Source organism: Pan paniscus, chromosome 4 (genome assembly GCF_029289425.2).
Source record: "Pan paniscus chromosome 4, NHGRI_mPanPan1-v2.0_pri, whole genome shotgun sequence".
In the NCBI taxonomy this organism is placed as follows: domain Eukaryota; kingdom Metazoa; phylum Chordata; class Mammalia; order Primates; family Hominidae; genus Pan; species Pan paniscus.
Genome location: NC_073253.2, coordinates 26,670,843 through 26,694,440, shown reverse-complemented (window position 1 = coordinate 26,694,440; position 23,598 = coordinate 26,670,843). Strand labels below are relative to the sequence as shown.

The following is a 23,598-nucleotide window of genomic DNA, read 5'->3' as shown; positions in this document are numbered from 1 at the left end:
TGATTAATTTGTTTATTCATTAACTTTGAGAACTTCACATTGAGCAACAAAAGGAGACTTCTGTAAGATATAATTGGTGAGACTCCATGGACACTTCTAAAACTAAGTAAGTTCCTTCAATGCATGTAACATTTGGAGGGAGGATACTTTTGGTGTGTTCCTTTCTCTTTTTTTTCCCCTTTCCTTCTTTTCTTCCTCCCTTCTTTTTCTTTCCTCCTTCTCCTTTCTCCTCATCCTCTTCCTGATCCTTCTCCCTCTCTTGCTCTTCCTCCTTTTTTTCTTCCTTCTGCTTCATTTTTGCTCTTACTTTCTCTCCTGGAAATCCTGAAGATATGAGGAAATGTTGTAAGAAAAAAAAAAAAGAAGAAAGGGATTTTCAGGACTTAGCCAGCATGACCAGGCAGTCAGAGGCAATGAAGAAATTACTTGGAAGGAATAGGTTGGTGTTGGGGTCTATTCAGTTGTTGTCCTCTCCTTTTGGCCTGACTAGGGAAATAGTGATAGAAGTGGGGTATTTCCTAAGCTTAGATGCTTGAATTATTCATTAGTCAAAAGTAAATTAACATTTAGAGGCAGGTGACACACATTTTCTTGAACAATTATTATCACTAATCATCATTTTCCACAGTAATTTGTATGCTCTCATTATTAGCTCTTGATTTCTATGTAAATCCTTTCCATAAAACTGCCACAAGATGGAAGTTTTTTTATTGGCTCTCTTTACCTCTTGATATATTTCTTGGCATTTTGGCATTCCTCATCTGGCACTTGATGGCTGGGTTTTCAGATTAGGCTGACTGTTGACATGCCCATATAAAACATTCTTTCATTGAGCATATTGCATTTATACAGGAGGCCACCTTCTCCCACCTTCTGCCATATTGTGCCCATATTTTTTTATGTCAATTGTCCAAACATTGACTCTCACATTTTCCCCCTTTTGATTTTTCATTGTGCACCACATTTGACACTTTAACTACTTTTACTAGTTGTCCATGCCTTGTCACAAAGACTGAAACTGACACAGGTTTTGCCTAAACAGTTGCCTTGAATAAGTACATTTGTCATATGGATATCCCCTTCAAATCCTTTAGAACACCTTGGATACTTTTCTGCTAATCTTTTCTTACAGTTATTTGGGCTCCAGGACTCAGCTACGTGAAGGGAACTATCATTCTTTGTAACAGTTATTTCATACCAACAGTAAATTTTTAAATAAACCCCAGAAAGTGTTCTTGAGATTAGCTAGTTCATGGCAGCCTGTGGCTTGTGTCCCTGTCTGGCTCCTGAGGGAATGATCCAGTTTGATTGAAGAATTGCTGATAATTCTACTAAATTGAAAGAGTTCCACTTTGATCTAATATAATATCTAAAATTTTTACCTTTAGAATAAACCTCATTATACTGGTGAGGAGAGGGATGGACACCCTAGAAAGAGTCAATGCATTAATTTCCAGCATTTACAGGTTAAGTGACGCTTAATAAATCATTCAAGAGTCGCTTAACCTGTGAATGAGACCTGTAAATGAAACCATCTCATTCAAGTCCTGGCTCTCTGATTTACCAATGGGGTGACCCTATGGCAAGTTAATTCATCCTCTGCCTCAATTTTTCTCACCCATAAAAAAGCTTTACTGATTGTGCCTATCTCACAATGTTGTTATGAGGATTCAATGAGTTAATGCCTGAAAACCTGAAATTAGTGCCTGGCATCTAGTAAGTACATCTAGTGTCAGCAAAGACTGTGATGATGATGGTGGGATGGTGGTACATGAATAGTTTTCCTGGAACAAAAAAGGATGAAGCCTTAGCAAAATGGACACAAATATATAATTTTTTTTATCTCCAAAATTGGGTAAGAATGGTCTGAAGAACAGGTGATATTGTTTGGATATTCATCCCCAGCCAAATTTCATGCTGAAGTGTAATCCCCAAAGCTGGAGGTGGGGCCTGGTAGAAGGTGTTTGGATCGTGGGAGTGGATCCCTCATGGCTTGGTGCTGTCTTCATGATAGGGAGTTCTAGCAAGATATGGCCACTTAAAAGTGTGTGACACTCCCACTCCTGCACCTGCCCCACTCTCTCGCTTGCTCCTGCTGTTGCCATGTGACTTGACTGCTCCTCCTTTCCCTTTTCCCATGATTGTAAGTTTCCTGAGGCCTTCCTAGAAGCCAAGCAGATGCCAGCACCATGCTTCTTGTACACCCTGCAGAACCTTGAGCCAATTAAACTTCTTTTCTTTATAAATTACCAGTCTCAGGTATTTCTTTATAGCAATGCAAGAACAGCCTAACACAACAGATATTTCCTGTGGAGAGCAGGCCTAGGTAAGTATCTCTAAGAGAAAGTCCTAGGTAGCCCCAACATCCTCACATTGCTGAGGAATGTATTGTGCCTGATCCTTCACAAGTGTTCAGGGCAAACGTTGTGACTAAGCACTCCTGCAACAAGCATTCATTGTTAAAGACTCTGAAGAGAAGGTGGTTTAGTGAAGGGGTTGAGTGACTTTTCCCTAAAGAAGCTTTGCAGCCTTAGCAGAGCTATGCTTTTCATGACCCCTTTCTGGAACCAATTTCATGGTTACAAATTATGCACGAACATCTCCAGTTGGTTTCCTACATTAAAAATACTGCCTCAGTTTTAAATTTTACCTGAAGGCTGGTTACACCAAGCTCTTACCTGACATATTTTTAATGCATTAAGTCTGTATTCTGGCTCATTGTTGAGTCTTGTCATTTTGGCCAGAAAATGTAACTGCAGTGCTACTGACATTGTCCTAATGGTGTCTTTGCATAAAATACAATTTTCTTAAACAAGGAAGAAAAGCAGCTTCAAGATCAGTGACACCAACACTGTAAAGTAAGGGTTTTAACTTCAAGACCTATTCAAACAGTTATCTGTGTCAGCATACGTGTGTGTGTACACACACACACAGACTTCAGAGACGCAGGCAGAGAAAAACACAGGATAACATTCCACATCATTGTGAAGCTTCCAGAAGTATGAAGCTCAGGAGTACGTCAACAGAGAGTACTGTTACAATATCCAACCTGCTCCTCCTCCTTTTGACATTTCTAAAGAAGCAAAGGAGCTCCTGCTGTTCAGGCACTGCAGGAGAGGAACGTACACTAGCTGTGCCCAAAGGGGTTTGCATTGTAAGCTGGATGAAAATAACTTCTCTATCTTTACTTGGAAAATTATTTTTTTGTCCACATAAAATAAACACAACAGAAAAACATGTCATTTCAGGAACATAGTGTTTCACAGACCCCTAAGTCATTGCCATCACAATTTAAAAATCAATTCTGGCGTGCTGAATTGAAAAAACTGGGAAGAACCAGTTAGAAGAGGTATATAAATATAAAATCTAAATGTAAGAAACAACACAGGAGGCTGAGGCAGGAAGATTGCTTGAGTCAGGAGTTTGAGATTACAGTGAGCTATGACTGCACCACTGCACTTCAGCCTGGGTGACAGAGTGACACTCAGTCGCTAAAAAAAAAAAAAAAAAGGAAAGAAAAGAAACAACAACAACGCAGTCATTAATACACAATAGGTAAGTTTTCCTTGATCCGATGTCTTTGTTTTTAGAAAAATGTTACACATTTAATTGAAGTAAATAAAGAAAATAACCTGTAGTATGTTGCACACTAAAAGCCTTGATTTTTGAGTAACTTTTAAGTATATGTTTTGAGTATATGTTTGAGTAACTTTTAAGTATATGTTTTATTTTAACCTAGAGTTCACTTTGATATTACTTATGACAATCCACGTGTTACTGCTATTGCTATCATATAAGCTACTTGGTTCAGTTGGCAGAAGAGGGGAAGTAAATTAGCCAAAGTGTATGGTTGGACTCCTGTCCAGTAAGGACTAGTTGGCTTGGCTCTCTGCCAGAGCAACAGATTATATTTCTAACTCTTCTCAACAACAGAGGCTATTCCTTTTTTTGTTTGTTTGTTTGTTTGAGACGGAGTCTCACTGTCGTCCAGGCTGGACTCCAGTGGCGCGATCTCGGCTCACTGCAAGCTCCGCCTCCCGGGTTCAAGCGATTCTCCTGCCTCAGCCTCCTGAATAGCTGGGACTACAGGCGCCTGCCACCATGCCCAGCTAATTTTCGTATTTTTAGGAGAGATGGGGTTTTGCCATGTTGGCCAGGCTTGTCTCTAACTCCTGACCTTAAGTGATCCACCCGCCTAGGCCTCCCAAAGTGCTGGGATTACAGGTGTGAGCCACAGCGCCCAGCCAACAGGGTCTATACTTTAAAAAATTATTTTATTTTCCGAAATACCAAAAATCATGCTGTTCTGCACCTAGGATTTAACAACTATTTGCTTAGGGAAGAAAAAAAGCAAAGAGAACATCACAGTCATCTCTGGGTCATCTCTCGGTCATGTCCTTTGGTTACAAATGGCTGACAAGATCATCTTCTGTTTCTCAGCCATTATCTTCTTTTCATGGTCAAAGTCTAACAGAATTTACACACCCAGTTACCTGAGAACTTAGTAAAAGTTACTTCAAACTTTTTTGCTATGTTGTTCCTATTTCTCAGATACATGTATTTTATAATAGAAGAATAAGAAACTCATCAGTCAACTATTTCAAAATCCTTAATATTCAGCATTAAAGGACACTAATCTGTAGGGGAAAATGCAAATGAACACATAAGAACATGTAATTCCTTCTTCCTCCATTCTTATTTAACCTCACATTTATGTGTAGTAATGGTGTACGAAATTACAAGTTATCTAGTTAGTACCTGATTCATTAACTTAAGATAATTGAACATTCTAACTTGCTTTAATATTTTTTTTTTAAGCCAACTTAAAGCACTCTGGCTTCTTTCAGCTTATAGAGAGATGTTCTTGCTGGTATAACAAACTTATATATTAAATTAGCTGAAATGCTCTCAAACTAGTCCTCAAAGGGGCTGGGTAAAACAACAGGAAACATACAGGAGACTGGATCTGTAAGTAGAATACAACACCTGATAGCAAATAATTTGGGTATGTGTAAAGTGTAAAGTGAGGAGCAGGTTTCTGCAGAATTACTCACTTACTATGGGTGGAGGGAACCTCTCTTACAAAACTATGTAACCTTTAAGTACGTATGTGTAAGTTTATGTGGAAATACTGCATAGATTATCTAGGAATGGGACATTATTAGCTGCTCATAGAATTGATATGAGAAATAATATTAACCTATCCATATGCTTACAAGACTGCAAATAAAATGATAAAATGCTATTGTATTTCTTCTTTCAAAATTCAACTTTGGATGGAATTGGAGACCACTATTCTAAGTGAAGTAACTCAGGAACGAAAACCAAACATCATGTGTTCTCACTCATAAATGGGAGCTAAGCTATGAGGACACAAAGGCATAAGAATGACACAATGGACTTTGGGGACTCAGGGGAAAGGGTGGGAGAGGGGCAAGGGATAAGACTACGATAAAAAAATTAATTAAAACTGAAAATAAATAAATAAAATTCAGCTTAATTTTATTTTTATGCATATAAAAATAAAAACTATGGGCCGGCATGGTGGCTTACGGCTGTAATCCCAGCACTTTGAGAGGTTGAGGTGGAAGGATTGCTTGAGCCCAGGATTTTGAGACCAGTCTGGGCAACATGAGGAGACCCCAGTCTCTACCAAAAACAAACAACAACAAAAAATTGACCAGGTATGGTGGCACATGTCTGTCGTCCCAGCTACTCGGGGGCTGAAGTGGGAAGATCACCTGAGCCCAGGAGTTCGGAGTTATAGTGAGCTATGATCATGCCACTGCACTCCAGCCTGGACAACAGACTGAGACCCTGTCTCAAAATAAAATATAAAATAAAATATAAAATGAAATAAAATACAAATTATGATAGAAATTATTGGTTTTGAGAATTAATGAAAATATTATGTTAGTTGCTAATCTTAGATTGAACTTAAGTTATTATGTTTTCCATAGTAATCAAGGAGTTTATTCAAAACCAGAAAATATTATTGTAGTTTAAAAATTACTTTTTGGCCAGGTGCAGTGGCTCACACCCGTAATCCCAGCACTTTGGGAGGCCGAAGCATGTGGATCGCTTGAGGTCAGGAGTTCAAGACCAGCCTGGGCAACATGGCGAAACCCCGTTTCTGCTAAAACTCAAAAATTAGCCGGGTAAGATGGCATGCGTGCCTATAATCTCAGCTACTCGAGAGACTGAGGTGGGAGAATCGCTTGAGCCTGGGAGGTGGAAGTTGTAGTGAGTAGAGATTGCACCACTGCACTCTAGTCTGGGTGGTAGAGCGAGACACTATCTCAAAAAAAAAAAATTATTTTTGAGTGTAAAATAATTCAAATGTGCAGAAAAATGCTAACAAGATTACAGAATATCAAAAATTTATTAACCACCATTCACATTTGAAAGATCTTAATTTTCATGTAGCCTTTTTAAATAAAATAAATAAGTAAAAATTATCCCTCCACCTTCTAATCTTGTCTACTCTCCTTTTCTTTCTTTCTAGAGGTAGCCACTCTCTAAAAGTTAATATATATTTCTCCTGTGCATTTTGGAAATCTTTTACTACATATTTATGTATCTAGACATTTGCTTTTTCTCCAAAACTTATGTTTTTAAGGTTTTCCCATGTTGATACATGCAAATTAACTGTCCATCAGTAGAGGAAATGAAAAATGATGGTTCATTCTTATATTAAATGGTATTAGGGATTACCATAGATAAAATAGATCTAAATGTATTAACATATTAAGCTATTTTTTAAACCAATTTAAAGGTCCCAACAGTCATGGAATACTTTATTCATATAATTCATTCACTAATTCATGAAATATTTTTGGAAGTTGCTTCTGTGCCAGGTACCATTCTAGCAGCTTAGGGTGCCACAGTGAACAAAACAGATGAAGCCCCATTTGGCTAGTTTGCCACCTGGAGCGTGTACCAGTTATGCCAGCCTCTGGTTTGCTGCTAAAGGAAAGAAATAAGTATCATGCCCAGAAATGGTCAGGGTGGCATCCTAAAGTTTCCAAATCGGTATTGATAACCTCCCATCCTTTTCTGATCATTACCCAAGAGTCAAGCAAAGGAGATGAAACGTTTCTGTGGGTGGCTACATTCAAGGACTAGACTGCCTTACTTAGGTGTGTGGCCCAGGAGAATGTGAAGGAGAAGGAGTCAGAAATCCTTTTGTGTTGATTTTGAAAATGCTGTTCCAAGGCTCTACAATATCAAATGCCTGTAAATGGCTAGGTGCATGGAATACCCATCAAATACCTTGACCTTTGGCTCATTATTGGGTGGCCTTTGAGACAGCAGGCATACATTCTGACTATAGATTATCTAGAAAGCTGAAAACATGAAAGAGTTTGATTCAAAGACCATAAAGGTATGACTAAAGTCAGATGAAGTCCAGAACTGCAACACCATAACCTGAAAAATTGTCAACAGTGGTAAGGCATCAATGGCAGTCCAAGAGTGAATCAAAGGTCCAACATAATAAATTGTTCAGGTAAAGGCAGGGACAATGTCTATTGAAGTATAGTGAGTTCTTCATCGAAAGACCAATTTTTGGCAAAAGTCATAAGTCTGGCATGCAGTGGTGGCATCTGCACCAGAAACATTGTTTTTTAATATGTGCCCATTCCACGATGATGGCTGTGTTGCTATGTGTGATGCTATAATAGATCCAGGTGACAATGGTGGCTGTCTGGAAAGTTCAGGCTTAGCAGCTTCATTCCAGTCATTCTCATTCAAAAATGAATCTTTACAAAGGTATGTACTGAGTGACCCAGATTATTCGATCGGCAACCACAATTTGTTTTTAGTTTGTTGCCCTTAAACAGGGCTGTCTTTATTCTGCCAGACCAGATGTCTAAGCTATTGACTACAGACAAAGAATCAGTAAAAATACAACATGTGTGGCCCTCAGAAGTATTGTGTAAGGCAAGGATAATGGCTTTCAATTCAACTCATTGTGGTGACAGGTCCTTACCACAGTCTTCCAGTCTGCCATTGAAGCTGGATGATTACTGCCTCCTAGTAGATACTATCAGCTTTTAATTTAGTTAAATCATCAGTGAGCTAGGCCAGAATATTTAGGAAAACCTCTGTGAATAGAATTCCATTGAACTATTGGTTTTGCTACACATGGTGGAGTCAGGGATAAGGAAGTCCCCACAGGGGTAGCTGCCACTTTTTCATGTAAAGCCAAAATGCTGCCATGGCCAGGCTGCCGGTACTCTTGATATACCATTTCCATTTGACTCATAATGCCTGTTGGGCATTCCTAGCTTGTTAATCATCAAGTTGGAGTTGACCTGAACTAAAATGGGAATGGCAAGGCAGAGATTAACAATGCTTGCACGGCTTTCAACAAGACCTTAGTAGCAGGTTAATAGCTTCCTTTTTCACCTATGTTAGGCAGTGATGGTGTCTTGAGAGGTCCTGAAAATGACCTCTCTGAGAATCTGGCAGCCTTTAAGTCTTTAACTGAAGCTGTGATTTCTTTTCTCCCTCTGGGTTTTTATTGTTCTTGACCACCCTAAAGGGAGGGTGCATGTAGTGATTCCTGTATGGGTCCTGTCTATCACTGATGGAACAGGGAAGTATAGGCACATACCACCTTAATTTCATTACATGTTCAGATGTGGAAGTCACAATAGTACATAGTGGTAGCATAAATGCCCCACCCATAAGGTCACTTTAGTTTATTTGTCTACTGTGAACTTTGCCTAGACTCCATCAGTTGAATTCAGGTGCATTTTTCCCTACAGGGATACAGGTCAAGGAGTCTAACACATGCTCATCAAGGGGTACAGTAGCAGTACCCAGATCATGCTATTCCCCAGCTGTGAGGTTGGGAGGTGCAGGGTTGCTGGTGAGGCTAGTCCATTGGTGGGAATAGTAGGAAGAAACATAATTTTTAGCCTTTTCATTCCCCTTGACCCTTGACTCTAAGATGGATGTCTTAGCCCCAGTGCTGCTTCCTTCTCTGTGCACCTCTGGCATCTGGAGAGTGCTTAGGTCCAGGGGTCCCTCTCTTTTTGTCCTTGTCTATATCATTACATTTTGTCTTGTGAGCTTTCAGCCACCCAACATCCAGTGCCTCTTTCTTGTTGCTAGGCAAGTTTGACTATAGCAGAGACCAGGTAGACAAGCATGGCCAGCCCTGTTCACTTTTGCTTTTGAGAGGCTGCCTGCTCATGGTGCAACCAAACTTCTAATGTTTGCAGTTTACCTGAAGGTCTATATTGATGAGCAAAATCCCTATTTCTGACATCACTTATTTCAGTTTTAGGAATTGTTTGACTCCCTAGCCACAGCCACACTATCTTTTAGCTGGAGTTTTCTGTTCCTTTTGTAATGTTAATATCCCTTTCTCTGGCCATTTGTAGGAGAGTGAGCAACAGCTAAGACACCATTTCTGTAGCTTGCTTCAATTTTAGCTCTCATTGTTTATCCTCATTAACAAGTAAAACAGTGGGGAACTCTTACCCACTTCCACCCATACCCCATCTACCACTTCGGCAAGAACATTAGCTACTGGATTCCAGGGGGTCCTTTCATATCTTCGAATGAAAACTGTGGGAATCTTGTCCTTCCTTTTTAAAAAAGAAACATGTTTCTGCCACCAACCCATCCCCCCGCCAAAAGTTAGAAACTATTGAGTAAGCCTGTTACTGTTTGATAGAGGTTGGCAGAAAACATGAGACTCCTGAGTCAGGCAAAAGTATTTATTTCTCGTGGCACAGCAAACAGCATGAGCATCAACATATCTGCATTGATTCCCTTTGTCCACAGTTCTGTGTGATATGGTGGTGTGATATAGCTTGGATGGTTGCTATGTGCACAGTGGGTTTGTATAGCTGAGGAACACTAAGTTTGGGGAATTCACCACTTTTATAACAAGCAGTAAAAAGCCCACTCTTTGTCTCAGAGGAAGATTTTACCTTATCTTTCAGGGCTGCTCACTGCAAATCCAACCTTGAGAAATGACCTGGTTAAAGAGTAGTCTGGTCTTGAGGCTGGGCGCAGTGGCTAACGCCTGTAATCCCAGCACTTTTGGAGGCTAAGGTAGCAGATCACTTAGGGTCAGGAGTTCAAGACCAGCCTGGCCAACACGGTGGAACCCTGTCTCATGCCTGTAGTCCTAGCTACTCAGGAGGCTGATGCAGGATAATTGTTTGAACCCCAAAGGCGGAGGTTGCAGTGAGCCAAGATCGCACCACTGCACTACAGCCTGGGTGACAAAACGAGAAGACTAGGCTGGTCCTGCATTCGCATTCCTGGCAAACCCAACAAGATGTGTATCAATGGGAGAGACCCATAGAGGACTGTCTCCCAACAATAATACTTCTTCATAATAGTTTCATTTTCTAATCTTTTTGAACATATTTTAAATTATTTTTAAAAATTGCATTTAGAAATTTTTTAATATTTAGTTCATTACTCCTAGTGGTTGGTTCCAGGTAAGGAAAGTAATCATTTACTATCCCCAGTTACTCCCTAGAACTTTTCAGCTCCGTTGGAGGTATATTTATTTTTCACTAAGATACTGTGAATGTGTAGTGCTATATAGTGTGCTAAAATAGGTAAATACTGAGTGATACACACGTGTGTGTGTGTATGTATATGTATATGCACATACGCATAACTATATAAAAATCTATGTATAATGTGTATAACAGTTATATATATGTGTGTGTATACATAGTTTTAAAAACCTTTATAACATCCCTAAATATAGATATTATTTCCATTTACAGATGAGGAAACTGACCAAGAGTGGTTAAAAATTTTTTTTCGTAACTTGTAGCTGGCCAAGGGGGCATTAAACCCAGGTGTCAAAGTTTGTAACTTTTGACCATACCATGACACGATAAAGATTAAAATATTTCTTAATATATAATAAGTTATATATTACTAAGGACTTAAGACATTACTTATTACATAATTAAAATAGCACAAGACCACAATTGAAGATTATTTTAATCTATATGATGGTTTATAATAAAACAAATGCTGGTGTTTGGGTATCTCTATAGGACACTTGCTTCCTCACCTTTTCTACACAAGTGCACCTTTACATCTTCCTCTTCAGCATGAAGACATATTGGGAGTAATACAATGGTCACTCTTTGATGTTATCCAGGAGAAACAGAGCAGTCATCCTTGTAATGTGACCTTATAAATTTGACCCAAATATCTACTTTCTAGAATGCGCTTTTCTTATATTCTTTCTGCTTGTCCTCAAACACTGATGTTTGCTTGTGTTGGGTGTGCACAGCCTTGTGGTGGTGACAGACAAAGGACAGCAAAAGCCAACATGGGAAATCTTTTGCTATCATAGAGTTCATTTTCCAAGACAAATATCCATGTAGATAAAATCAAGACTTCTTTTCTACTGTTGATTGTATCAATCTAATTCATGTTCATGAACTATACATACGTTATGTATGTGTTATATATGTATTATGCGTGTGTGCATGTAAATGCTGAACGTCAATTAGAATTATATACACATATTTGATCAAATGCATTAACAACAAATAGTTTCTAATGCTTTATGAAAAATCTTTGTTTTAATGTTTGACATCTTTTTTTCTTAATAATTAAGAGAATATTGCAATGTTTACTGCCCTCCTCCCATTTAAGCATTTTTTCTATTGATCATATGTACTTTTCTCTGAAATTCATACACTCATGAAATTCCACTGCTAGCTTCAGAGGACTTAAGCAGATAGGCCTTGCACTTAATTTCACTAAGTGCACCTCAAAATGTACCCGGGCCTTTTATTTTTATTTGTGTTGTCCTTTATTTAACCCTCAAAGACGAATAGCTGAATGATCAATTTTATAAGAAGGTGCTTTAATATTACCGGTTGCATTGACTGTCACTCTTGGTACTATATATATTGAAGCTTCAAATAGTTTCCCTGGGGTGAAAATTAATGAAGCCTCATTTTGGACAGTCTAGAGACAAAATATAAGAATTTTAGCTTTCTTATTCTTTTTTATCTTCTGAGGTTTAACATTACGTTGAGCAAGAGTAAGAGTACGGTATAAGACCCCAGATAGCAAAATAATCAAGCCATTTAATATTCTGCAATAAATAATATCTTCATCCATGAAGTAGTCAATTTATGTGATGTGTATTATTACATTACATGATCAGTTTCGATGTAATTATGTTAGATTACTGCTACTACTTTAGCATTTGTATTAACTTGATCAGGATTGAGCTGGAATTTACCTCCCTTTATCTATGGTAATATAACAGCACAACAAATGTTATAGTTGAGTATGTTCAAAGTGTTTAAGAGAACTAATATTCTTTGAGTAGTTTATCTTGATTTGAATCAGGGCTCAATGGAAGCATAATGATTATCTGTATTGAAGCAGGCCCTCATATACTTCAACAGGAGATACCTTAGAGTAGTAACTCCTACTACTATTTCTTTTTCTTTTTCTTTTCTTTTGTTTTCTTTTTTTTTTTTTTTTTTTTTTTTTGCGACAGAGTCTCGCTCTATTGGCAGGCTGGAGTGCAGTGGCTTGATCTTGGCTCACTGCAGCCTCCACCTCCCGGATTCAAGCAATTCTCCTGCCTCAGGCTCCCGAGTAGCTGGGACTACAGGTGCGTGCCACCATGCCCAGCTAATTTTTGTATTTTTAGTAGAGATGGGGTTTCACCATGTTCGCCAGGATGGTCTCGATCTCTTGACCTCGTGATCCGCCCACCTCGACCTCCCAAAGTGCTGGGATTACATGCGTGAGCCACCGTGCTTGGCCTCCCTACTACTATTTCTTACATAATATTCTGAATTTGAGATTTATCTTCATATAAGTATTTTAAAATTCTGGTAAAATTTACACAGAGTGAAATACACAGATCTTAAATGTACACTAGGTCAATTTTAACAAATGATCCCAGTCAAGATATATAACTTTTCTGTCACTGAAGTAAGTCCCTTGGTGCCCCCTTCTAGTCAGTTCCCACTGCCACCAACAGGCAACTACTGTTCTCATTTCTATCAGCATAGATTAGTTTTGTCTGTTCTTGAACTGTATATAAATGCAATTATACAGTTTGTTCTCTTTTGTGCCCAGATTCTTTCATGCAGCATAATCCTCACATAAATTTTAATGAGTGAATTTTAATAATTGTTATCACAATTAGCACTGAAATTAGTTACATTCTGGTTTATCTAATAACTAGTCATACATAATTTTTAAAATACAGAAGTTCAATGTATCATGTCTCCTGTTTCTTGATTTTATATTTCATAGGAACTCTCTCTTCTATTCTCAGAGTCTACAAAATGCATTATTAAAAAGGCAGGAAGAAAACTGGGCTTTATCAAGGTAGGTGAGGAAGGGCTGTTGTGTATGTCTTTGTATTGTCAGTACATTTAAAGTGGACTCTGGAGAGGACACATTGGTTAGAAGACAAAAATCATTTTTCTGAGTTATTTCGTAGTCATTAAACTCAAAGGACAAATATCATTACTGGTTGGGGGATTCAGGAGAGAGATAGAAGAAACTATTATTCTCTCTCTCTCTGTCTTATAGCTACAGGGTCTTGCTGTGTCCCCCAGGCTGGAGGGCAATAGTGCAATCATAGCTCACTATAACCTTTAACTCCTGGGCTCCAGTGACCCTTTTGCCTCAGCCTTCAGAATAGCTATGACTATAGGTGTGCACCACCATGACAGGCTAATTTTTAAATTTTTTTGTAGGACAGGCGTCTCACTATGTTGTTCAGGCTGGTCTTAAACTCCTGGGCTCAAGTAATCTGCTCACCTCAGCCTCCCAAACCATTGGGATTACAGGGTGTAAGCTATCACTTCTGGCCAGAAAGTATTATTCTTTATTTTTGAAAAAAAAATTATTTCAATTGATAAATAACAATTGTACATGTTCATGAGGGAAAGCATTATTCTTTTATTGCCAGTAGAACTCTGAAGTAAAGAAAATGTTTTTTGATTTGCTCAAATAATTTTTTTCACATGCAAAGCACATAAACCAGGATAGTAAATGGGAAGAATGAAAAGATGGAAAATAGTGAAAAATATTATTTTCAGCCTCCCAAATCTTACTTGGAAATTTAGCTGATGAATTTGAAAGTACCAAAAAGTAACATAGTCTCCATGCAATTTCAGCTGATTGTTATGGACACAGGAGTTGGTAAGGATGACATGCTTTCTGTGTTCTAATACTATAGCTGGGTTGGTCATAGGGGAGCAGGTTACAATGGCAATGAGCAAGGAAGCAACAGAAATTCAGCCAAGATCTCTAGATTTATAGTCTTAATATTAGATGGCTGATAGGATAAACTGATTATTAACTAGGCAGAGTAAAACCTTATAGGATGAATTCTAAATTCATATTTGTGATTTAATTATAGAAAACTGCTTGCTTGAGTAAGGCTCTTTGGCCAGTTAGTGTAGTCAATAGAGAAGCAAACTGCTAACCTTAAGGTTGTGGTCGTGTCATCCAGAACTGACAGCTGAGGCCATCTGTGCCTGGAGAATCCTAGAGGCGAGCCTATCAGTCCTGAGGTTTGCTCTACACACTGGCATTTTCTTTCCAAAGGCTGCTTCATTAGAGGAGAGTTCCCTGTAAATCTATTCAGTGTGTGGCATTTGCTTTTGGGGGGAAGCCTTTTTTTCAAACTAAAATCTTAAAAAAAATAAGTGGCATATCATATAGCTCAAAAATAAAAACAATATTTAAAAGTATGTGTTGTTAAATCTTTCCTCTCATTCACCTCTTTCCCCAACCCCTTGCCATGTTAGTAACTACTTTCTTCATTTCTTTTTTTTTTTAAGTTTTTTATTTTTAATTTTTTTTAGATGGAGTCTTGCTCTGTCACCCAGGCTGGAGTGCGGTGGCATAATCTCGGCTCACTGCAACCTCTGCCTCCTGAGTTCAAGCAATTCTCCTGCCTCAGCCTCCTGAGTAGCTCAGATTACAGGCATGCCAGCACACCAGCCAATTTTGTTTTTTTTTTTATTTTTAGTGGAGACGGGGTTTCCCCATGTTGGCCAGGCTGGTCTCAAACTCCCGAGCTCAGGTGATCCACCTGCCTTGGCCTCCCAAAGTGCTGGGATTACAGGCGTGAGCCACCATGCCCGGCTGTATTTTCATTTCTTTGTGTGTTCTTCTAGGGTTTCTTTATGCAAATTTAAGAAAACTTATTGTTTTTGTCTCCTCCTTTTCTTACCTGAAAGGTAGCTTACTCTATACACTGCTCTGTTATTGCTTTTTACCTAATGATATGTTCTGGAGTTTTCCATATCAGTACATAGAGGCTTTAGTTTGTTTTGTGTTTTTCAAAAAATGGTTACATAGGATTCAATTGGGAGGATGTACCACAATTTACTTAAGCACTCCTGTAGGGATAGGGACCTTCCCTAAGACTTTAATCATGAATATTACACATATAAGCTTTTGCATACACATAGGTTTGCATTTCCAAACAGGGCTCTCTCATTTGTAAAAATAAACGAGTATATCATATAGAATATTTCTGGAATAATGTTTGAAGAAAGTAATTGTTTCTGTAACTATCACTTCTAGAAAAGCCTGTGTTTTGATATATTTAGCACTAGTAGTGTGAAGCTTTGGGATGAATACCTGCACAGCTCGGCTTTCTCTCTAAGTGGAGTATGTGCTTTGAGCATTAGTAAAGTAGGATCCTACCAAATTATCTTTTGGGAACGTGATATTCCTAAAGAAATAAAATAGCATACTGTGGTCATCATAGGAAAAATCACAACTTTGTTGACTTCTTTTACCATTATTTTACAGAGTAGCATTGTGTTTACTTTGAGTAACTTGTGGGAGAGTAGGGCTCCCAATCTTTTCAGTGATTAGCACCTATCAAGTCTTAATGGAGCCTCAGCAACCCTCTGAGTTAGTGATAAACTCTGTGACTTGGAGAAAATCAGTGCTTAGAGGGAATAAATAAGTTGACAAATGTTACTTAGCTTGTAAGGGGCATTGTTGGTTTAATTATTAACCAAGACCTCTCAAAAAAACTGCACCCTTGTCACAGTGTCATCAAGTAGGTTAAATAAGATCATGTAGGTCAAGTCCATTGTAGTGAAGGAACTGTTAGTGTCTTGCCCCCACTCACAGGCCAACTTCAACGTCTGTTTCCTCAGGTTACCCCTACCATTGCAACCTCCCAGGCATTGGCTCTCCCTTGGTGGAGCATGTCAAGGAAACTAACAAGGCCCATACATTTCTGGCCCTGGAGTGTTTCAGCAAAGTGCTCTCGTAACTACTTTCTATTCCATGCAGAATTGTCCCACTAGTAGTTCATGTTTCCTCCCATTTCAGTCTGGTCCTTGTACTGAGTTGCCAGATTCAAAGGGTGAGCATCCTTTCTAGAAGTTGGCTACTAAACATGGGTATATGAGGGCTGGAAGTTCTTCCTCCAGTCTGAAGTAATCCAGACTGGGTAAGAGATGGAGCTGATGATTTGGCAGCCAAGGTTATTGGTAAGATCAGAAACTACTTTAAGGCCAGAAACAATGACCATTTTCCCATGTTTTCCTAATTCTAACTCTTAACAAGTTAAGTTCCCAGGAAGGAGGCCATGCTTAGGACAGGAGAGGTTAAAGAGCAGCCTCATTTCTGGTGATGGAGATATTTGCTTTCAGGCAATTCGGACAGTTGGAATCCAAGGGATATGCACAGTAGGGAAGTGAACTTGGCTTTACTCCTTCATCACTGGATCTTGTTTAGAAGTCAGTCTGCAAGGATAACACATAGGAAAGATGCCATAGAAATATGCAAACAAAATGGAAAAAGGGTTTTCTCAAATCACAAGATGAAAATTCAGATGCTCTGTTCTGAATAGGGTTCCCTTGCCAAATTCAGTATCTCTATTTAATCCAGACTTTCAAACATAATTGAAAGAAAAAAAAAAAAACACCCACACATCCAAATCAGGCCAGCATTAACTGAATCCTGAGTTTAAGTCCTTATTTACAACATTCTCATATTCTAACTCAACATACTGAAAACTGAAGTGACTACCTTCCTCACAAAGCAGTGACCTCTCAATTTCCAATTTGGACATTACTAGGATCCTAATCATTTAAGCCTAAAACTGTAAACTTTAACAATTCCTTATCTATCACCACTCCTACCATTAATCTAACCATTTACTGAATTCTGACAATTTTCTGTCTCCTAAATCTTTCAATTACTTGCTTAAACCTAACTTTTTTACATTTGTGATTATATAATCAGAGGCAAACTAACTCTTCCAGTCTTGTCTCACTGCTCCCCTACACACGGCTACACTTTACGTAAATAGAAAGGCCCACAATTCCTGCAAGTTTGTCTCTTGCTTTCCCATCTCTGTACCTTTGTATCTACTATTTCTTCCTTGTGAAATGCCCACATCCAGGGATGGTGTCATGATTCCAGGGCCCAGTGCAGAATGAAAATGTGGAAGTCCTTGTTGAAAAAGTGAAATAAAAGGTTCTCTCTGTTAAAGGTACTAAAATATAAAACAGTTCACTTTTTCCTGTGTATCTCTTCTGTTCAGGCACATGCTCTATTGTCCTACAGGACTTTGCTTACAACATTCAAACTCAAATATAAAATTATTAAGGACAATTTTATTATCAGGATATTATCAGGATAATGATAGCAGAACACTAAACGAAACACAAGCTGGGGCCATCTGTGACTGCAGGGGTCACATGCCCACAAACAGCTTTGAACTCATCCCCTTCTGGGCCTTTCTCAATCCTGCCCACCTTCAAAATCAAGTGAAAGGCTTCTGCTGGGTGGATGAGGAAGTGTCCATGCTCTGAGCCTCTGGTCTGCTCTGCCCCAGGATGGCCAAAGTGGCTCCCTCATAGCACTTTGTAGACTTCCCTGAGAATGCCTTTTATCTCCTATTAATTTATAAGTTTCCTAAGAGAAAGGGCTACAACTTCATTCATCCTGGAATCACCACGAGTTACATATAATAATTGCTTAATACATGTTTGCTGAAAATGAATACAAGAGAACAAAGCAGAAAGCACTGCTATTTTGAAGCCATATGCAACATTTCCTCGAACTGCATTCTTTTTGGAGCAGATATCACTACTAATGCAAAAGTCCAAGTTCTCCAGCTGGCTAATTGGTGGTGTCTTGTTTTCCTTTTCAGTTTTTAAATTAATCTTTGTATCAATCTTTTTAAGGACATTCCCCTTTAGAGATTATTATTGAATGTTAATAATGGATATATTGATAGTCTCTAAAATGTATGAATTCACTAATTTATTCAGATTTATAAGCCTATGTTTTCAACTTTTAGAAATTACTTTGATGAAGAAAAAAGGAACTGCTTTTGGAAACACTTTCTACAGATTTTAGTTAAAAAATAACTTACGGTACTGCTTTTCACAGTGGCTTTTGAAAAATTCTGTACATTTAAACAGGTTATCAAAGATCTTCATGGAACTTCTTTGATAAAGAAGTTGAACCATTCAACAAGAACCTTAAACTTCCACCACTGGCTGAATTCTGTAATACCCTAAGAACTGTTATCCAATTCACACCCCTCCCACACAGACACACATATCCATCTTTTCATATAATATTTTGAGTTGAAAACTGAGAAAGCTCATTTGTGCTTGTGGCATAAGCTGCTTTTTAAAAAACACAATAAAATTGAATAAATTTAAACAGCAAAACATTAATTTAAAAAAATGCACCACGGACACTGCATCACTAAGAAAGCCAGTAACTTTACTGAATTGTCTGCAAAATACAAATTATACCTTATTTCCAGCAGGAGAAACTTTTGAAAATTTCCCACTTTTATTCACTACAGACAGCTGAATTAAGTCCCTTGAGATACACAGATGTGGTTTAACTTAGTTATAACATCTTGTCATCTAGTGGCGACAAAGTCCAGCTTATGCCGCTGTGAGCCTCTATTTGAATATTTGTTGCAAATGCTTGTATGCCCTCATTTACAAGCGATTTTAATTACTCTCATTTAATGGAAACAAGTCCCCAGGAAAAGAAAAAGAAGAAAAATGATACAGCAAACCATCTGAAGCAATCCAAGTCCTATGCCTACAGTGACCCAGGTCTACTTTGCTCGAAGAGAACACTGGTACTGCATTCAAACCACAACAGAATCCGTCACTTAACTGACCTCTCTGAATTAAACTGAGGTATGAATCAATTTGAGGTATGAACAGGGAAGGCAAAATGCAATACCAGATTATGAAAATAACCAAAATGGAAAAATTTGATGTAGAAGATATGTGGCTTGGATTGCTCCACATCTTTGGTTAAAACATATTAAGAAAAGCCTTTAATTATATCTGTAGTCTGAAGCATTCTAACAGACACCAGTATTCCAGCAATCTTCAAAAGATCTGTAGTGGCAGGAAATTAACGCCATAAAAGTGACGACATCACGGCAGATGGCACAAATGAGAACAGATGAAGTATGCCATGCTTAGGCAACAGCCTTTATTGAGGGTTCAAGTGGCTTCTTCTTTAAAAAAAATGTTTTTTAAAGAAAGAACTACAAAGCGTTTACTCTCTGGAGAAACAAACAACAAAATAAAGAGGGCAAAAAATGCTATCTCTAAGTTAAAAGATGGGTATGTAAGAAAAACAAATCCATAAAAGTGTGTGAGGGCAGACATTCTTTTAAAAAGTGTCTTGGAATTTTGTTTTTTCATTCTCACTTTAGTTAACTTTTAAATGATCTGGGGATGACAGGTATTTTTATATTCATCATTACAAAATGCTAAATTCCACCTTTGGGAAAAAATAAGCCATTTTACTAAAAAACACAATTTTTAAAAAGGTTGAAATAAACAGCCTCCACGCAGCAATGCATACAATATACAGGTTGTGCAGCTTGCGTATATTGCATCACTGTTACCAGTATTCAAGCTTCATATTACTAAAAATCTTTTAAAATAGGATTAGATATAACAATACTCGCAGCCGTGTAAAATGCCACTTATGGATCTTTTACTTGCAATGAAGAATGTTGCCTAAAATGTTACTCTAGGATGGGTTATGTAAAATAATACTCCCTCAGGGCTCTGCCCTAAAGTCTGGAATACAAAGGATTTACTGTGATTAAAAACCATACTAGCTTTGCAAATACAATAAATGGTAAATTACAGATAAGGTATAAGGGTAAAGATAGACCAAGATTGTTTACAGAAAGTGACTCATCACAATCAAAATTGTGCTTCTTCTCATTAAATCATCTTTAAAAAATTCTCAGATTATCCCTTCGCTATCTTGCCACCACTTTATAAGAATTCAGTAGTGGGAACAAGAGATGACTGGCATCCATTTTCAAGTGATTCTGTTCTCTTCATGTTCTTATAAAGCTATTGTCAGAACTGCTATAAATAGCCAAGGCTTCTGCTGGTACTTTAGCTTACTTTATCTTCAGCATTAAAAATTCACTTTTTCTTTGTTGCTGAGGCAAATTGCAGGTTAAAAAACTAATATGGCTATTTCTTCATATTTTCATGTAATGACCCTTTCCCACCCACTGGTATCTACTGATATTGATATACTAAAGTATTTTGAAATGACAAAGAACATTTGTGACATGTTTGCATATTTTATACACATCAAGTTAGAAGGATGGGTTGTAAGGATGGGATCAAGTCTATGGTGAGGAAAATGGTTTTCTTATTTTTTTCCCCTGTGCGTGTGTGTGTATGAGTGTGTATATTTTCAGGGATGTTTTTGTTTTTCCTCTGCATAAATGTTATTCTTTCATGTTCCATGGATACCTTGAGTAGTGGGATATATATGAAATGGTTGATAGATTTTTTTTTTTTAGTATATAAAACATTAGTACAAGGCAGGCTAGCATCCTTTATGGATACAACCAAAGGTGCATTGTGGTCTAATTGTGGATTTCAGATCAAGTTAAGAAAAATATAGCCTAGTTAATAAGGTCTCTTGGCTTCTGCCACCCAGCGGCAGCCTTTTACAATGAGAAACACATAGCAACTATGCAAGTAAAAGAGAAAAAATGGATAAGAAATGTCCTACACATGATATAGCAGTGTTGATATTACTGCCTATATCTTCTTTGCTGTGTATGTCAATGCATATGATTGGAGATGAATCGACAGATCTTCACATTCCAAGAGAAGGAAAATCTTTCCTAGACTGAAATATCTTTTAAACAATATATATTGACTTTCTTATGGCACTCACTTATTAAAGGGTCTGAAAATTAATCCCTTATAGACGAATATTAGACAAGAGTCATTTTTTTAAATTAAAAAAAGGGACATAGAGAGGTTCTTTATGGGATTTCTTGAAATGGCTATTAAATCTCTTTATTGAAGAAAAAATAGATGACATACATGCTTTATGCAGAAGTGACATTTGGGGGTCCTGACACACCGGGATTGTTCAACAGTCCTATATTGCTGACAAGATTGTCAAGGGTCAGTTAAAATAATTAAAAACGGATGACAAAGCAACTATCCCTTTACCTGCTTCCTTCTTGTCTAGCACCCAGTCTTTCACATTTTTCTTCTGTGGGAATTTATAACTTATTCACCAAGTAAATTCCATATCACTTGTTTCTAGGGCCATATTTGCAGGACATGTGCCCCAACATAGCTTTTCTATTCTGGGCATATTTCTAAAAAGCGTATCAAATTCTAGGCTGAAAACCAACCAGATGATTTAGAATATGGGCAAGTTAGGATATGCACTTACTGAATTCCAAGATGCATGGTGAAATGGTGAGATCAGAAAGGGGCCCTGCATTTGATAAAAATGCAAAAAACAAAATAAAAATAGCATGAAAGAAACTAGTATATACAATGGATGTCAGTTGACCCAATAGATTGCTAATGTATTAAAAACAATTTAGGGTGTTGCAATGTGATATGTTCTAACCCCACAGGTTATCCTTTTGACAGCTGACCTTAAACTTATAAAATGTAAGCAGAGTAAAAGAAAACAGAAAGAAAATAGTTACTCAAATGTGCAACTGCACAAATATACCCCCCTCCCGCTATTAAGATAACAAAACTTCTGCTATTACCATAATATTATATATATTAGAAAGCTATACACAAGCATGTTAATTTCACAGATTTTTTAAAAGATTCTTAATATTTTATATAATTAGAAATACACATTTCAAAAACAAAACTTCTACAAAGAGAAAACAGTTATCTTGGTTAGCAAAGCATGGAGTTCTTCATGGCTTAGGGTAGTGCTTTCTATACAAAAAGTCCTTTTTGGTTTTTTACAGGACTGTTTAAAATATTAGCGAAGCTATCAAGGGGAAAAAAACACATTTTGGCTTAAGTAAACTACAAAAAGCCACAAATGCTTTGCAAACTCTGTCTTACCTTTTATATGAAAATAAGCAAAATGTAATGTACATATTTTTATATTTTTATTTAATAAGAGATGCAGACCCAGATTTATTTATTTATTTAATTAAATACGTTAGCCCTCCAACTCCACATTTTTTTTTAATAGGTATGGTCCTCTTTTAATGGTCTTTGATCCTTTTTAATGAGTGCCATACGCCAATGATATGCCTGCAGGTTTGTGAGCATTCTTGGGATGTCAGGTGACCTGGTGTGTTCCTAACATTTACCAATGGCCACCCATTCCCGGGTCTGTCCAAGCATCTATACATTTTTCTATATGTTGCATAACAGCTGCTCTCTCTTTCAGTAAAGATCTGCCGCTTTTGGCAAATGTTTCCTTTTGTCTATTTACATGTAAATAACGTTGAACCTGCAACATGACACTATCTATTGTAACATACATTTTGCAAAGGAGCACAACAGTGAAAAGAAGTTAGCCTTAAAATCTATTTTGTACAAGTGTTCTGTTGTACAACTCAAGTGCTAAGCTTATCTCAGCATTTCTGTTTATCTTTATACTGTATCACTGAGGCAATTTAAAAGTACTTTTACAAAACAGAGTACCTGACTTTTTTTTTTTTCCACACACGGCACATATAATGCATATCGACCCCCCTTCCCCATTAAGGTATAGCACACACACACACTGCAAGAAAAAAAAAAAACTAGTAAGTAATAATCTGATCATGTTGCCCATCCTTCAGAAAGTCGCATGCGCTTGACTGAGGGACTTTCCCTTTCGTCCGGCGAAGGTCTGGTGAGTCCAATGGGGGAGTGGAATTCGTTCCGGTGATCCTCTCGGTCGCTCCCGTCGTACGAACTGCTACAGCTGCTCAAGCTGTCAACAGGAGATCTCCCCGCCTCGTGGCGCGTGTGTTGTGGGTATCTCGAAGGGGTGGTGGTACGGTCTCTAGGAGGAGAAACAGGTTCTGACTTGATGTTGAGGCTTTGAGTAGAAGGCAGGGAGAGATTTGAACTCTGAGATAAATGAGTGCTAGTGCAAGCTCTGTAGGAGGAAAGGAAACCCAGTTACAGATGAAGGAGGCCTGGAGGCCCCAGGAACTCACAATTACATCAAACATCAGCTTAAAGACTCGCATAGACACCAGAGCATGCCCAGAGTGAAGAGAACGTGCTTGGAAGCACATAAGGGCATCGCCTTCTCAGGGCGATTTAGGATGCCTTTGTT

General features: G+C 38.0%; 1 protein-coding gene across 30 annotated transcripts in view; it reads right to left on the bottom strand.

Moving 5' to 3' along the window:
- Positions 1-18,735: 18,735 nt before the first annotated feature.
- Positions 18,736-23,598, bottom strand: part of MEF2C (myocyte enhancer factor 2C) — a 170,480-nt gene continuing 165,617 nt past the window's right edge. For 19 of the 30 annotated variants that reach the window (XM_034959812.3, XM_034959815.3, XM_055112213.1 and 16 more), the window contains one exon: positions 18,736-23,415. In XM_034959812.3, coding sequence (XP_034815703.1) covers positions 23,094-23,415 — 322 coding nt within the window. In that variant the 3' untranslated portion in view covers positions 18,736-23,093. The remainder of the gene's footprint in view (positions 23,416-23,598) is intronic. The other 11 variants (XM_055112222.1, XM_057302262.1, XM_055112218.1 and 8 more) reach the window with 1 other exon arrangement.